The 15,079-nt window shown below is 44.6% G+C and overlaps 1 protein-coding gene across 3 annotated transcripts in view; it reads left to right on the forward strand.

Annotated features, from left to right (window-relative positions):
- The window catches only part of RBFOX2 (RNA binding fox-1 homolog 2), a 168,831-nt gene extending 155,934 nt beyond the window's left edge, over positions 1 to 12,897 (forward strand). For 2 of the 3 annotated variants that reach the window (XM_075156431.1, XM_075156449.1), the window contains 4 exons: positions 2,872 to 2,911; positions 10,445 to 10,533; positions 11,491 to 11,563; positions 12,724 to 12,897. In XM_075156431.1, coding sequence (XP_075012532.1) covers positions 2,872 to 2,911; positions 10,445 to 10,533; positions 11,491 to 11,563; positions 12,724 to 12,768 — 247 coding nt within the window. In that variant the 3' untranslated portion in view covers positions 12,769 to 12,897. The remainder of the gene's footprint in view (positions 1 to 2,871; positions 2,912 to 10,444; positions 10,534 to 11,490; positions 11,564 to 12,723) is intronic. The other variant, XM_075156440.1, reaches the window with a different exon arrangement.
- The last annotated feature ends 2,182 nt before the right edge of the window (positions 12,898 to 15,079 follow it).

Raw genomic sequence — 15,079 nt, forward strand, 5'->3', positions numbered from 1 at the left:
TCATACCTTAGAAAGCAATTGCTCAGACCATTGGAGAGGATGTTAGATAGTCACCTGAGCTTGACCTCAGAATACAAATGCAACCTTCAATTTATAACCGAGGCGGTATTCAGTAGAAGTAAGGAGACATTATAACCTCTGATATATAGCATGAGTAAAACCTGTACTGGAATATTGCCCTGATTTGTAGTGGCCATGCTTTCTAAACAAGAATGCTGACAAATTACACTTCAGACCAAAAGCTGTAAGAATTAAATCAGTCTGAAAAAAACTTGGCCTACTGTAAAACTCTCAAAACTAAATAAACTTGATCAATTTTATTTCTTAAACTATAGGTTAGGTATTGACTTGTTCATGGTCATTAAGTACCGATATGAAGAGTAGGCTTGCCATAGTAAAGAATAATTTAGTCTAGGAGTGTAAATATATAGAGAATTCACTGACTTGAAGCCAAAAGTAGATAAAAGTCAGACTAGATATAAGGCAGTAGGGAGCTTTGGGGTGTTTGGAGTGTTTTTTGGTTCTTTTTACAACGAAGTCAACTGTTGGTACGCCTGAATGATATGATGGCTGCTTTACAAAACCAGCATATTTCTTTTTCTCATGGATGTGTTTTAGCTCAGCTAGTGGGCTTTTTGCAGATGCCACTGAGATTTGATGGGCTGCTGGGCTGCTTTATGCTTCTGGTCAGTCTACATAACCAGAATGGTCTCTGTGGTTTTCAAATGAAGGAATTCTCACAGTTTTTGCTAGCATTAAGAATCACAAATATGGATATTCTAACATATAAATAAACCTTGCTAAATTTCAGCCCTGGCAGTTGGTGTCAGTCAAGTCCTAGCTGAAGGAGAGACGGAGGATGTACATGTGCTTTGTTGTTTGGACTCAAGAAGTCTTACTCTTACCTATTATTAGTATTCCTTGCAGTTTTCTCTGGAGAGCTGATGCTAGCATCTCTTGCTGACAGGATTCTAAGTTACAGGAATAGCGGCCTGATCCAATGTGGTAATGCTTATATTCATCCAACTGATTGTGTTCAGAATAACTGTTAAAACTGCTAACCTGTTCATAAACCAACAGTGACTTCCTCTGTCATGCGTTTGCCTTTCCTGCAGGAGCAGGTGGAGTATCACTGCTAAAACACTCCTGGTCCTAGATAGAGAACCCAGCAATGTAAGTCACTGCCCCAGGAGCCAAATTCTTTGTTATGTGGTTGTAAAAATTTAGCTTCAACAAAAATGATCTTACAGCCTGCTTCTCCCTGCTGAAGTGGCTCCCCTCTTCCTCTAACAAGGGTCTCTATCTTCATATCTGCTCCCGACGCTCTTGGAGACCGTAGTAACTCTGTCCATTGAGAATGGAGTGTACTTTTCCTGGGGAAGACAGCAAGACTAAATTATTCAAGCAGTAGCTAACACTGCAACAGATTTTTTTATTTTATTTTATTTTATTTTTTAGTAATAGCATGCAGAATTTTGGCAAGATCTGCTGGGCTTTTTTTGTGTGTGCGTGCCTTACAATAGATGGGTGTCTGAGGGTGGCAGGCTCTTGGCAGCATTTCACATTCCATCTGATGAGTAAAAAGTGATAATCAAAAGAAAAGCTAGCGTTCCATACCTTCTTTTTCCTTAATGCTACTGGTAGGTCATGCACATCAGATCCATGAACATCACAGATGATGGGGCTAATGCTTTTCAAAACCTTGAGCAAATTTGTGCGGAGCTATTCAGAGGACAAAGCAGGAGGAAATTCCTCATTATGAAGCACGCTGAACTCAAACGGGTGGGGGGCATCCCCTCTCTTCCTTCCTCATCCTTCCCCAACCCCTGTCCCTAAAGCGAGCTGCATAGTCTTACGCTAGCGAATGCTCTGGTAAGAGTGGCTCTTTGGGAACCCCAGGCTCTGGTTTAACAGTTTTCCTGCTTGAAGTTCTGAGAGAAAGAAAATTATGGCTTAAAGCAGAAAAAGCACCATCCCATGGAAACCCTTCCAGTTGCTCCTCTCTGCTTCGGAATAGGTCGTTACTACCAGGGACTCCCACTGCACCTTTCAATTCTTGGACCTTGGACCAGTCACCTAACCTTTTTAGCTCATTATCTCTGCTTGTGAAAGCAATGCATTGTGGGTATTTTTGGTTTTTTCTTTTTAATTACATTTCTCTGTGTTTACTTTGATCAGAATTGATTGACTTGTTTTCCTGAGGTGTTGCATTGGTTCTTTAAGATGCTGAATAATAATACTTTGCATGCTTGTGTGATCAGCCAAATCTTATCGCATGTCTAATGTGCAGGGTAAAAGCAGGTGATGTATGGATGTCAGAAACAAAGTCATGCAGCCCTGTGAAGCTCGAAATATGTAATCATACACAACTCTCTGAAACGTGCTTCTGACTTAGGTGACTCCAGCCCCCGTGGGATGCCTTCTGAGGGGCTCCTTGATTTCACAAGCCCTCTTCATGAAGCCAATGTTTCCATGTGTTTAGGGGGTAACTAAAACCATTCCAGGACAATAACCAGAGTGGAGATTTCTAAACCCTTGTTTCTCTTCTTCAGGACATCAGATCTTTTTGAGTCTATTTTTATTGTACAAGATGGTGGTTCCCCTCCCTCTCTCCTTTGCATACTGTCTCCCCCTCTGCCCGCCCCTTCCCCCTTTGCATGCCATGGAAGATGACTTGGAGCCGTCTAGCGTGCGTGCGCACACACATTCTCTCGCTGATTTGCTCCTGCCAAAAGCCCAGGTTGTGGATTCATACATCACCTGCCTGTGTAAAACGCATGTGCATGCTGCCGTCCTCAATAACCGGAATGTGTTTTCTGTTCTTTTGTTTTTTGTTTTTTGTTTTTTTGTTTTTGTGTGGATTTTCTGCAGTGTGGTTTACCAGGACGGATTTTACGGTGCTGACCTCTATGTAAGTACACACACCGGAGCCTTCTCGTCCCCAACCCCTGACAAGCCAGCCTTTTTTTTTTTTTTTTCTTTTGGTTTGTTTGTTTGGTTTGGTTTGTTTTTTTAAAATATCATTTACTTTAATTTTCTTCTTCCTTGTGGATATATATATTTATATATTTAGGAATGCAAGCATGCTTCTCTGTCACTGCGCTTGCCCCTGGGTGCAAGACCTAAGCCTTTGGGTTTCCTGATCATTGCCAGGGTCAGTTTACTGGGTGTCCTGTCCCCCACATGCACACTGCTACTAATCAACCTGAGAGATGATTAGCGAATTAAAATTTCTCTCAACACTTCTCTTGTTTATATAATTTGGATATAAAAATAACAGGACTGGTTTAGCCTCAGACCTTCCCTTTCCTTTTCCGCCCTCCCCTTTCTCTCCCCTCTTGGGGCCCTTTCAGGTTTGATTTGTGCAGCCTATGCTAAACTGAGCAAGCTGTATGTTTAAAAATGTTCATGTGCCACTGGGATGTGGAGATTATCCCTTTGGGAAAGACACTGGGACTGATTAAAAATGGAGACCGAGATGCTAGACTGAAAACTGACATCTCATTTTGCTGGTAGAAGTGGTACCTAAATAGGCTAGATTCTCTCGCCTCTTTGGGGAATTGTAAAGTACAAATACGTGGAGATGTTCAGTTAGAAGAGTCAGCAGCCTCCTCATGTCTGGGAATTAGCTCTGATACCACGGGAGGCTTTGTCCTGTCATTGTCTTTGTCCTACCCAGCCAGTCTGTATTGCAAATCTCCAGGGCATCTGTCTATACATAGGTGGGTCGTGATTCTGACTGGCCAGTGAGAAAAGCGGTTTCCTCTCTGATGGAGAGCTGTTGCAGAGCAACTATGGTAGGAATATGCCTTTCAAAGCCAAAATGTTCAGGTCCACTACTGCCATCGCAATTTGTGGCCTGCCTAGCTCTAGCAGAGTTCCCTTTTGTGGTATTGTAGGTAATAGCTCTTTGGAGCTGGGGAAGCTTTGTATTGGGTAGTGGCACAGTTGTCGGCATGGATTTCACATCCCCGCTCCTTTGAAGGTGCTACTCCTGACATTTAGAAGGAGGACCCTGGGATTAGACTCAAGATAATGGATGGAATTAGCTTTTGGATTTTGTTGGCTTATACGGAGGGTCAAGTCTTGTAAAGGCACTTTTCCCAACATAGTTACAGCAGTTGGAAGACATGCTCTCTGAGCACAGAGATATTGGGTGCATTTCTTCATTCTTACATATACTATCGTGTGCGCATTTTAAAAATTGATCTGCCTAGTCAAGTGTTCCTTTATAAAACTGTGTCAAGGACTACAGAGCATTCAGGGTTTTCCGGCCTCACTCCTAAAATACCAGCTTTACAGACCACTGACTTTGCTACAGCAAGTAAGCAAGCAAATGAGCAATGCTTAGTGCCTGTTCCCTCAGAGTGTGGCGTATGAGAGGCTGTCATGTTGAAAGGGAGGACTGGCCAGGGTTACTCCCTTTCAGACCTTCCATTGCAGGTGCGGAGGAGAGCCTTATTTAACACGTTTTAAGGACAGAAACTTCAGTAATGAAGAATCCCCGTAACTGCTTGGTGCTGCAGTTTAGTAGCATCACGTAACACAAAACCAAGCCCCCAGGTCAGGTTAGAACCATTAGGTGGACTTCTGAGGACTTCGCTGTTGGTGGCTCTGGTCTCGCTGTCAGAAAGCAGGATGCTAGAAGAGGGGACTCATCAAGGTAGATGGTGGTACCTTTTCCTATGTTATTGCTGCCCAGAGCCCTCCGATGGAGCTCAGGAAAAAGTTATAATCCAAACATGAAGTTACCCTTCCAAACAATTTGCTTGGCACAGGTGGAATGATTACAGTGTCCCTGTGCCACACTGATTTGTCGTGCTTTTCACTGCAGTGTTTATGTCCCTCTGGTTGCTGTGAAAGGCTTGTCCAGATTGTGGAAGGCGTGGCAGAGGGTACTTCAGTTAGGACTGGGGGGAAAGTTAAATTGAGGTTCTGAGTCCGTAGGATTGTGTCAAGGAAGGGTGGAAAGAAGCTGAGCTGGCAGGGAGTAGTTAGTGGTAGACAAGATGAAGGGGAAGTGTCCCAAGTTTGGGCTGCTTTTTACGCGTACATGTTATGCACCAATTTCTCATTTTCCTCCTCCTCCTCTTCCTCACTCCTTTTTTCTTTCCTGGGGCAACCATCCTGCTAGCCATTTCTTCTGTGAAGAAGGCATTCCATCTCTTGTTGGATGCGTCCCACTCTGGCAAGACACCTGAATTTGTAAAACAACCTGCCCCAGGATGCAGAGGGTTTCATTTCGGATCATAAGAAAGGTTATCTTTCTTCTACAATGGGGTCAATCTGGGCGGCGGGGGGGAAACCCAAACCAACCCACCCGTGCGAAGACCGCTTCTGCCTGTGAAAAGCGTGCTTGCATCCACTGGAAAGAAAAGGCTGGTGAGCCCCACCGTGGGCTGTTTGTATGATTGTTTCTTTCCACAGCTGTGTTTTTTTGAACTGCTCTTCCTGTGTTCTGTTATAGAATAGTCTTACAGGAACCAATCATTAGCGCTAAAATACCTCAGGTAGGAGTGCCAGTGTGACCTGCCAACCGATCAGATTGTGGATTGCAGTGGAAAAAACTGAATTATACTAACCATTCCAGCACCACATTAGAGATGGGAACAGAGGCTTTTTTAGGGCAGCGCAGACTCATGTGTGATCCGAGCCCCCGCTATGGCAGGGCGGTGTGTGTCCAGATTTCACACCGAGTGGCATTTCATTCAAAAAAAAAAAAAAAAAAATTTCAAAGGAAGGGTTAACAAGGTCATGCTTGTCCCATTACCATGTAGAAGCACCTGCTGCAATGGACACTGTTGTCCTGTCACCTCTTTTAATTCATTCATGCTCATTCCTGGTGCACATATGCCACCCTTCTAATACAGAAGTACTGGAAACGGTTCTAGCCCTTTCTGCTTCTGAACTTCTGTTACAGGGCAGTATGGGGTGGAGAAGACACATTTGAGTTACGACAAATAAAAAATCCTAAAACTGGGCTCGCTGCCTAAACCTGGCAGGTGGTCAAACGTATCTAACTGGTACCATGAGTGACACATTTCTCCAGGGGTATAGGAATGCTTGTGTCTTAGTGGCATAAAGGCTCTTTGGAGTAAAGAGGGCCAGCAACACACTTTGTGTGCCTGTCTAAGGCAGCAAGGGAAAAAGAAAAGCGAGGCTTATACCATAGGATACACTGATATAATAAGCTGTAATGTTGGATTTCCTCATGTTCTCGTTGGATTGATCACCTAATATGGACCTGAAGAGTGGAAGAGAAGATGGACTTACTTTGAGCTGAACTGTGTAGCCTTAAAGTGCTCATTTATCTACATTAACATGCTCAGTAATTGGAACGCTGCTTTAGTTGGGATTGCAGCTTCCTGTATATGTTGTTTTGCCATGTTTGTGTTATTTCAGAGAATATATGACAATACTGAAAAAGCTATCATCTATTGTTAAATAAGGAATTTTAAAAAATACATTTTCTTGCTTTGTTGATGAGCCAAGGATGGTAACATCACAGAAGAGTCATTTTAAATTGGGCTTTTGTGAATACCTGAGCAAATACTGTTGTTTGACAATTGAGATCTATAGGCCCAAGTGATACACATTCACATGGGGAAAGGGATTTAGCACAGCCCCAGCAACACTAGCAAGGATATCCAGAGAAGGAGAATTTGAATTAAGATAAGCAACATTTAGGGTTGTGTTCATCTCTCTCACGTGCTCCCCAGACAATCCAAAAGACTGTACTGGAAAGAACCGATCTTGATTTAGACAGTCCTTTTGGTTGTTACTTACTGCCCAGTAAAAATGCATAAGCCTTTTAATTAATTCCCCTGTTTTCTTGTTGAAGCAGTGTTTAAACTGTCCCTTTGATAGAAATGTTTCTGACTTGAACACCTTCACAAGAAGCTCAGCCATGCTCGTTTCTTCTGAGATGAGGCTAAAGATTTTAAAAGCTGAACCTAGATGCGTAAACCTGTCCCCGTGGAACTATTTCACTTAAATAGATGGAGGGGGAGTTTGCATGGCTGTCCTGGGTTTCGGGGACTATGCCACTCAGTGGTGTCTTCTGTTGCAGTTTGACTGTGGCATTGGAGGAGTGTGGTGCAGCTAGCAAGGGCCTTTTTTTTTTAAATTACTATTATTATTTCTTTTATTGGGAAACACGATTGTTTATGTTAGTTGAAGGTGCTCTACTCTGTTATATTTTATATTTACTAGAGTACCCAAAGTGAGAGGCATCAGAAATCACTAGGGGTGGTAGGACCGTGTAGCTGAGGTAAGGGATGAGCTCTGCATACCAGTTAAAGTTGTGTGTGAACAGGAATAGCAGGAGAAAATAACTGATGCATTGGACAGGCTGAGCAGGGCTTTAGACGCATTGGTGGAGTTATAGGTGGGTCCTGGGTTACGGAGAACAGGAGCATCAGCTGGGTAAGACAACCTGCACAGTGTCTCCTTTGCTCTGTACTGGTCCCAGAGTTTGGTGAAGGCGTTTACGAAATAACAAGTAATAGTCGCAACTTTCCTCTTCTTTCCTTCACCCTGTTTTGGTGTATTTGGACCTGCTGGTCATGCTAAATACATCCCCGTGCCAGAAATCCCCCAGCTGTCCACACTCATTGCTCCTATGACAGGAACGTACCATGGCCATTATAATACCCATTTTTGGTTTTATTTGAAGTACACACAAGTAGAATTTGCCGACCGCTTTGAACTGAGCGGGTCTGCCCATGCGTGTGTACCTCTATCCTGTGACTTTTTTTTTTTTGTTAAATTAACAGTAGCTTCAATTTTGCATCAGTGCATGGTTAAAAAGCAATACACATGTCAGCTATTTCTTAACTTCATTTCTCCAATGAATTATTTCTCCTGTTTTTTTTGTTTGTTGTGCAGTTGACTGAAGAAATGTTAACATCCCGCTCTAAATCTCTCAGTGGAGTCTCTGTTCCCTTCTCTGATATAACAGATGGGTTATTGCTTGTTATAATTATTAACATTGTGGTGTGGGACAGGGCTAGGGTGGGAGCCATTTTGGGGGGCAAGGGCGGGAGGCTGCGGGAGTCGTTAAGGTTGGAATGTTAACTCCAGTGGTGACTGACTGTTTCCGTAATAGCAGGTTGTTGTGGCTGCACGCTCTAGTACTTGAGGCTGTGTACTTCACTGAGCTTGTGGTAGAGCCTAGGGCGAACTGCTGTCCCAAGAGAATGCTGGGATGGATAGAACTAGCCAATATGAGTCTGAACGTGGTGACTTTGCTGGTTGTTCTAGCTCCAGATGTCAGCATGCTTAGTTTTTAATTTTGATTAATAAATGTTACGCCATTCCCCCTCCCACACCTGATTCCAACCCTTCTTTTCTTTTCTTCTTTTTTTTGGTTTTGTTTTGGTTTGGTTTTGTTTTCCTTTACAAGAGATATGAGTTAAAAGAGAATTACATGATAACCCTTTTTGGTTTCAAACTGCATCTTGCTGTCATGTTCAGAGTATGTGCCAGGCACATTTGAAATGGCTTCTGATCTGAAATGTGGCTGGCAAGCGTGGGGCAGAGTGGGAATCTGGGTGCCCTGCGGAGGGTAGTGCAGGGCGAAAATGCCTCGTACTCCGTGCCCAAGTGACAGACTCCATCAAGAGTTCAGGAAGCTCGTAAACTTAAGGGAGTACCACAATGACATTGGTATGAAGTTTTGTCTTAATTTGGTGAGGTCAGTGAAGGTTTGATTTGGATTAAGGCTGCACCGCATTCCTCTTGTCTCCATCGTGTTTTGGAGGTGGGAGTAATGGTGCTGCAATGATACCATGCCAAAACCAAGCTAAACCTCCCCAAACCATCAATCTAAAATGCAGGGATTGAAACAGCTAGATGAGATTAAAAGGGCAAAACATGACATCTCTTTCAGGCAATGTGGTGATGTTTCAGAGGTGTAGATTTGTGTTGCTCTTTCCTCTGTTAACTAGAAGATTGAAGAGGCTGTAAGTCCCTCTCCTCCCAAGTAGGCAAGGGTCCTCAGGAATGTTTTGGACAGCATGTTAGCCTTCGTGGGGCTAACGCAGGCCCCACAAAAGCAACCAAAATTAGTTTAAAATCATTACTTCTAATCTAAAAACTACCTAGCCCAAAACTGAGCACTACTGAGCAAACACACAGTCCTGTAGTAGAGCTGATCTTGTACTCATAGTTACAAATACGGAAAAGATCTATAGGGAAGAAGTGGTAGAGGTATGTTGAGCTAATTCTGGAGGTGAAGAGCATAAGTCTGCCTTCTGGTCCTTCAAAGTCTGAAATGTCAGTTGGAAAGAAAAAAAAAACAAAAGCAAGCCAGAAGCAATCTGGAATTTTCTGATGTTATTTATGGCTCATTGTGTTTCTAGCAAATCAAAGCCACGGTTCATTTACCATTGCTCCTCTCCTCTCCGCCCCCTCCCCCCCGCCAAGTTAACAAAAATGTGTTCAGAAGTGTGCAATAAAGAAAGATCTAACTTGTGCTACAGAGCCCTCTTTGCTACCTGCCACGCAGCCTTTGCCCCTGGTCTGAAAGGTGGCTGGCCTCTGTCCTTCATTACTGCAGGGTGTGCAGAGCTGCCTGTCTGAGCCAGGTCTTCCTCTGCCCCAGGAGCTCCTTGTGGGAGTTCCAGGAGGAGACTTGCAGGTCTTCCTCCGAGTCAGGATTCCCATTTTGCCAACCCAGCTGTAAGTATGTTTTTAGTAACTACCTCTTACCAGTGTAAGCATTTTCAAGACCTTTACTACAGGTGTGTAGCACGGGCAGAAATGCAGCAGCAATACAGTTCTGGCATAATTTCCCCTGACCTGTTTCCTTCTTACAAGGAGGGAGGGGAGAAGGGTCTGGTTGGTATCAATGTCAGTTTGCTTGTTGCTGGCCCTGAGACCACCAAGGACTGTCTTTGACTGTCTTTTCCTGATTGCTTTTTGGCTTCTCTGGCTATTGATACTTTTACTCACCTGGACCAAATGAAATTCTAGCCTTTTGGGTTTCCCAGGCTTAAAAAAGAGATTGAGGGGAAAAAAGCAGGATTTTGTCTGAATGGTCCCCTTTGTAAAATACACACTTCACAGAAGGTGCCCACCTCTGATTTCCCCAGCGTAAGAGGAAGGGGATATAAAAATGACATTGCATGCAAGATTTCAGCTCTCTTCTGGTTTTTGTTCCTCCATGTCAAATTTAATTTCCTGCAGGGATATAACCATGCTCAGGCTTGCTTTAGTTTATTCCTTCTGCTAAACGGTGTAATGGAAGAGTCTCCCTGGTCCTTCTGAGGAAAGGAATATACATGAGTTAATGGGCGATGCTTGCGATAGACATGACATGGGAGCTGATGCAGTTTGAAACACTTCCTCTCCTTGTGATGTGTGTGACTTTTTTTTATTTTATTTTTTATGCTTTGCGTGGGTGGACAGGTATCTGTAAAGTCAGTTTTCTTCTCTCCTGCAGGGTGGATACGCAGCCTACAGATATGCACAGCCCGCTACTGCAACAGCAGCCTCGGCCGCTGCAGCCGCTGCAGCAGCTTACAGCGATGGGTATGTAAGGGGGACGTGTCCATGGGGGCTAGCTTGCTGTGCTCAGGGATTCAAGGGCCACTGATCCATTCCAATACTTCTACTTCTTTCCCTGTCTCGTTGTCTTACTTGCACTCGCACGTGCACACATGCATGCACAACCCAACATGAAAGACTTGAATGCACGGTTTGTCTCTCTGCTCCGGGGTAGTGTTGCCCTCCGGTGTATGTGAGCTGGCACAAATCCTGGCCTCTTCCCTATCCTTGTGATGCTCTGCACAAAGGAGTCAGTGTGGTTACGGCCTCAGAGTCAAAAGACCTGGCTTGCCTTGCCAGCTCCTTGCTCTGTGACTCTGGGCAGGTTGTTTAATCACTGGGTGCATTTCTCTCCCCATCCATAAAGTAAAAATCGCTCAGCTCATATAGTACTCTAGGATGCTGTAACATGCAGCTCTGTATAGATACAAAGGATTATCATCATCAGAGTGCTTGCCTTAAGATTTTTCATCTTCTGTGCAGTGAGGCCGTGTTTGAATCCTAGCGCATGCGAGACCGTTAAAGTTTATACTCCCTTCTCATTCTGGAGAATCCCTCACTGCTTTCCATTTAGCAGCTGTTACTGTGCCAGCAGCGCTAGCGCCAGCAGTCACTCTCCTCCCAAACTGCACCATGCGAGGTAAGGGGTGCACTAGCAGTCATTTCAAAGGTGCTGACCTCTTTCCTACAGGTCGAACTCATGGCTTCTGCCACATCCCTCCTTGCAGGCTGTTCTCTCGCCCATCTCATATGATGCATGGCAGCATGCCCATTGGATCTCTTCGAAGAGGGACTGCCTGCGTGCATGTGTGTGCATGTATGCATACATGTGTGTAGAAGGGCATGCTGCTTCTTCGATTGCCTTTGGTCAGACAGCTGTTTCTTTGCCCCTCCAAAGTGACTCTTTTTTTCTCTCTTTTTTTTTTTTATGTCTCTCTTCAGTTATGGCAGGGTGTACACAGCAGATCCTTACCATGCCCTTGCCCCTGCCGCTAGCTACGGAGTTGGCGCTGTGGTAAGTGGGATTTTCTTTCTTGTGCTGTTTCTTGTTTCCAGCATGGGGAACAGCTGTTCACTGGGTATTAGGTAATGAAACTTCACCTCGAAATACATTTTTGTTGAGGAGGTCCCTAGCTGCAGTGCTGGGTTCCCAGTTGTTCTGCATTCATATGTTGGTGTGTGTGCACTAGGAAAGGAGCCAGGCTGTAGGAAATCAGTTATCACTTGGTCTTGCACATCACCTAGTACAAAGGAGATGGTAGAAGAATGACCAGAAGTGTCAGGAGCCAGAGCATAGTTGGTGAATCAGTAGAACTGTATCAAGGTGACATATAGAGCAAAAATCAGCAATAGTTAGAGATGCAAGACACCCTTTCTTGCAATTTTCATTAACTTTAAAAGCTCGTGTTGCATGTTGAGAAACCAGTTATAGGAAGCAAGGGAATAAGTTGTTCTTGTGACATCTTACAGCAAAGCTGCTCCGCTTGGTTCCCTCTTCCGTTAGTGGAAGGGTGTGGTGTCCTGCCTGCCAGCAGTAGTTATGCAAGGGCAGCAGTGAGGTATGCTGGCATCAGAGGAGTGGAGCATCTTGCTGAAAACACATGCTTGCCCATCTGTTTCTAGCTAGTGCAGTATCTGTGTTGTTGCAAAGGCTGGAACACAAATGTGTTCAGAGAAAAAGACACCTAAATATAGATATCTGCAGTGTAGCACCTCCGTTTCAGTGTCGGCTCATCATGTGGATTCTCTTTAGGGTCAATGAAGGAAAAACAGGTACTTCTAGGATACCAGGTCATCATGTCTATTTTAGACCTTTACCTTAAGGTGAGGTGAAGAGCATCCTAGAAGTCCTGGTCTCTGCTATCTAAAATGACAGCCTAGACAGCTGGCTCAGAGATTAGGACTTGTGAGTCCCATCTCTGGTACTGAACTCCCTTTGACCAAGACTTGCCAAACTTCACCTCCAGCTGGCTGTTCATGAACATGTTCTCCTGAGCTATGTCTTTGGTTTTGCAGGCCAAGTTCTCCTCTCTTGCTTCTTAGAGATGCTAATAGTGGCGGGTCAGTGCCAGGACATGTCCATTAGTCCTTCTGAGAGTATTCGGGTGCTGTCCTGAGTATTTCTTCACAGTTCACCTCCTAACCACCTCTTTTTCTCTCACTTAATTTCTGCAGGCGAGTTTATACCGAGGTGGCTACAGCCGATTTGCCCCCTACTGAAGTGACGTGAGCCCCCTGCAAGTGGGACAGCCCCCCCAGTTCATGAGGCCTGGCTATTGCAATATTTACTAGTAGAGGAACTCTATAGCAAGACGAGGAGGAAAAACAAAAAACAAAAGAGAAAATACTTTTTTATACCTCACTATGTTCTTTGAATATGTATTTTTTTTCCTTTAAATTTCTGCCTTTAATTCTTTTGTTCCAAAGATTGTGCATTTTTTTGTTTTGTTTTGGGGTTTTTTTTGTTGTTTTTTTTTTTCCTGTTTTCGTTTTTGGGGTTTTTTTAACTGTGGTAAAAATAATGCATTTCTGTGTCTGTATGTTGGTGCATAGCTTATCCTACCAATCACGGAAAAGGCGATTAGCGATAAGGAAAGCTGTTAGAAACCGATGTCATGCAATTAATCAGGAACACGCAGACAGAGTTACTTCCCTGGGTCTGGTGCTTGGTGCCTGTGAGACAGGAGGACATGAGGGAGAAGTCTCCACCTGCCGTGTTTCTGGTCTGCAGAAGGAAGCACTCTTTGGCTGTGGCTGGGACCTTAATGCTGGTGGGAAATAGTCATTTACATTTGCAAATGGGGGGAACACAGAGACTTTCCTCGTTTTTATCACCATCTGACACGCGGAGGTTTGGGACAGTTTCAGCAGTGTCAGGATTTTAGACTTGGCAAGAGAAGATTTCCTCAACCTGCCTAAAGACTTGGCTGTTCTCTGCTGTATAGGGGACAAGACTTTGAAAGGAGTTTTTGATGAGGATGATCTTTCCCCACCCCACACAACTTACTCTAGCTGATTGTTGTCCATTGCTGGTGGCTGTAATTATCTTAGTTTTCCTTCCTCTTTTTCAAGATCTTTCTCCCTTGCTGTCCCTTTCCTCCCCTTCTTTCCTCGAGGAGTGGCAGATGCAATGCATCACACAGAGTACCTCTGTTGCGGACAGCAAGCGGTTAAACTTGCAGAGGTGAAGCACATGCAGCCTTGCAGAGGAAGAAGGCTAGCGGAAGAACCGTGCATCAGTGCCGTGCTCAGGTGCTCCGAGGTCCAGCATGCAAGGTCTCTCCTCTTGTTCATCCTGAGCTGCTTAGGTGCTTCTGCAAGTAATTCGTTTCAAATAACATGAGTGAGGAAAAACAAGTCATGTATAAGCTGCTTGAGGCAAGGGGCAAGCATGTGGGTTTGTGTGGGGGAAGAGGGTCTTTTATATCTAAATCCTGAAGTGGTTTTGTTTCCGTCAGTAGTTTAAGGGGAGGCAGAAGCAGTTTGTGCAAGCTCTGAATTCATAGGAACTTCCCACAACAAGCTATTTCAGGCCCTTACATAGTTGCGTTGGAGCCGCTGGGTCTTTTTTGCCCAGCCTCTCACAGAAAGTTGTGCACCTGGTCTGCTGAGTCCGTATAGACACTACATGTTAGGAGATTTGGAAGCAGAGAGACTATTTAGGGGAGGGTTCCATGATTCCCAAGACCATCTCCCTTTTGCTCTCACCTACAGTGATTTCGCTGTGTGTTTCAAAGTCAGCATTTTTAGATGACTGCGTGAGCTGTGCTGTGATGGGGAGTTGCTGCTCTCCGGACCTCCCTGCTCAGCTGCTGGCTCCTAGAGCGCTCCCAGTAACCCCAGTGATCAGAGGCAGAGTCTCTAACCGCATGTTAGAGAAGTGCAGAAGCGCAGTTTTATTAGGCTGCCTCGACTCCCTCGATTGGTACTGGGGTGAGCTTGCTGCCCCCAGAAGGGCTGCTGGGAGTGTGGGTTTGTTGGTGGAGCCTCTCCAGTTCCTGTCGTACACCTGCTTCTCCATCCACCGCTGGTACCAGAATAGGAAATCTGCATTTAACACTAAGCAATGTCAGCAAGCAGAGCTCCCAGTGAGGTGTCCTGGCCCAGCCACGCACAACCACGCGTTTTTTTGCTCTTCCCCAGCGATATACGTAGCCTCTCTGCGCAGCAGAGAGGAGGCACCTCAAATGGGAAGAATGGGGAAGCCATTAGTTAAGCTAGAGACCCTGAAGCTATTGATTCTCTGGAGGAATAGCTAGATAAAGGGGACACCAAACTGCCAGCCTGTTGGCCACCTTTTTTTTTTTTTTTCTGGTTTTATTGTTGGTTTTTAACTTTTTTTTTTCAAGCCAAAGTTTGGTTTGTTGCTGTTATGACAATTTTTTTGTTGTTTGTATATAAATATTTTAGTTAGCTTGAAAATGGGGAGGGGGGAACAGGGTGTTGGGGCTTTCACAAAATCTAGGAAATGAGGGGGACTTGGGGCATTTGGGGACTTTTACTGTCTGAGCTGGGTTAAGGGAGGGAGGAC

This window comes from Calonectris borealis, chromosome 1, assembly GCF_964195595.1.
Source record: "Calonectris borealis chromosome 1, bCalBor7.hap1.2, whole genome shotgun sequence".
NCBI lineage: Eukaryota > Metazoa > Chordata > Aves > Procellariiformes > Procellariidae > Calonectris > Calonectris borealis.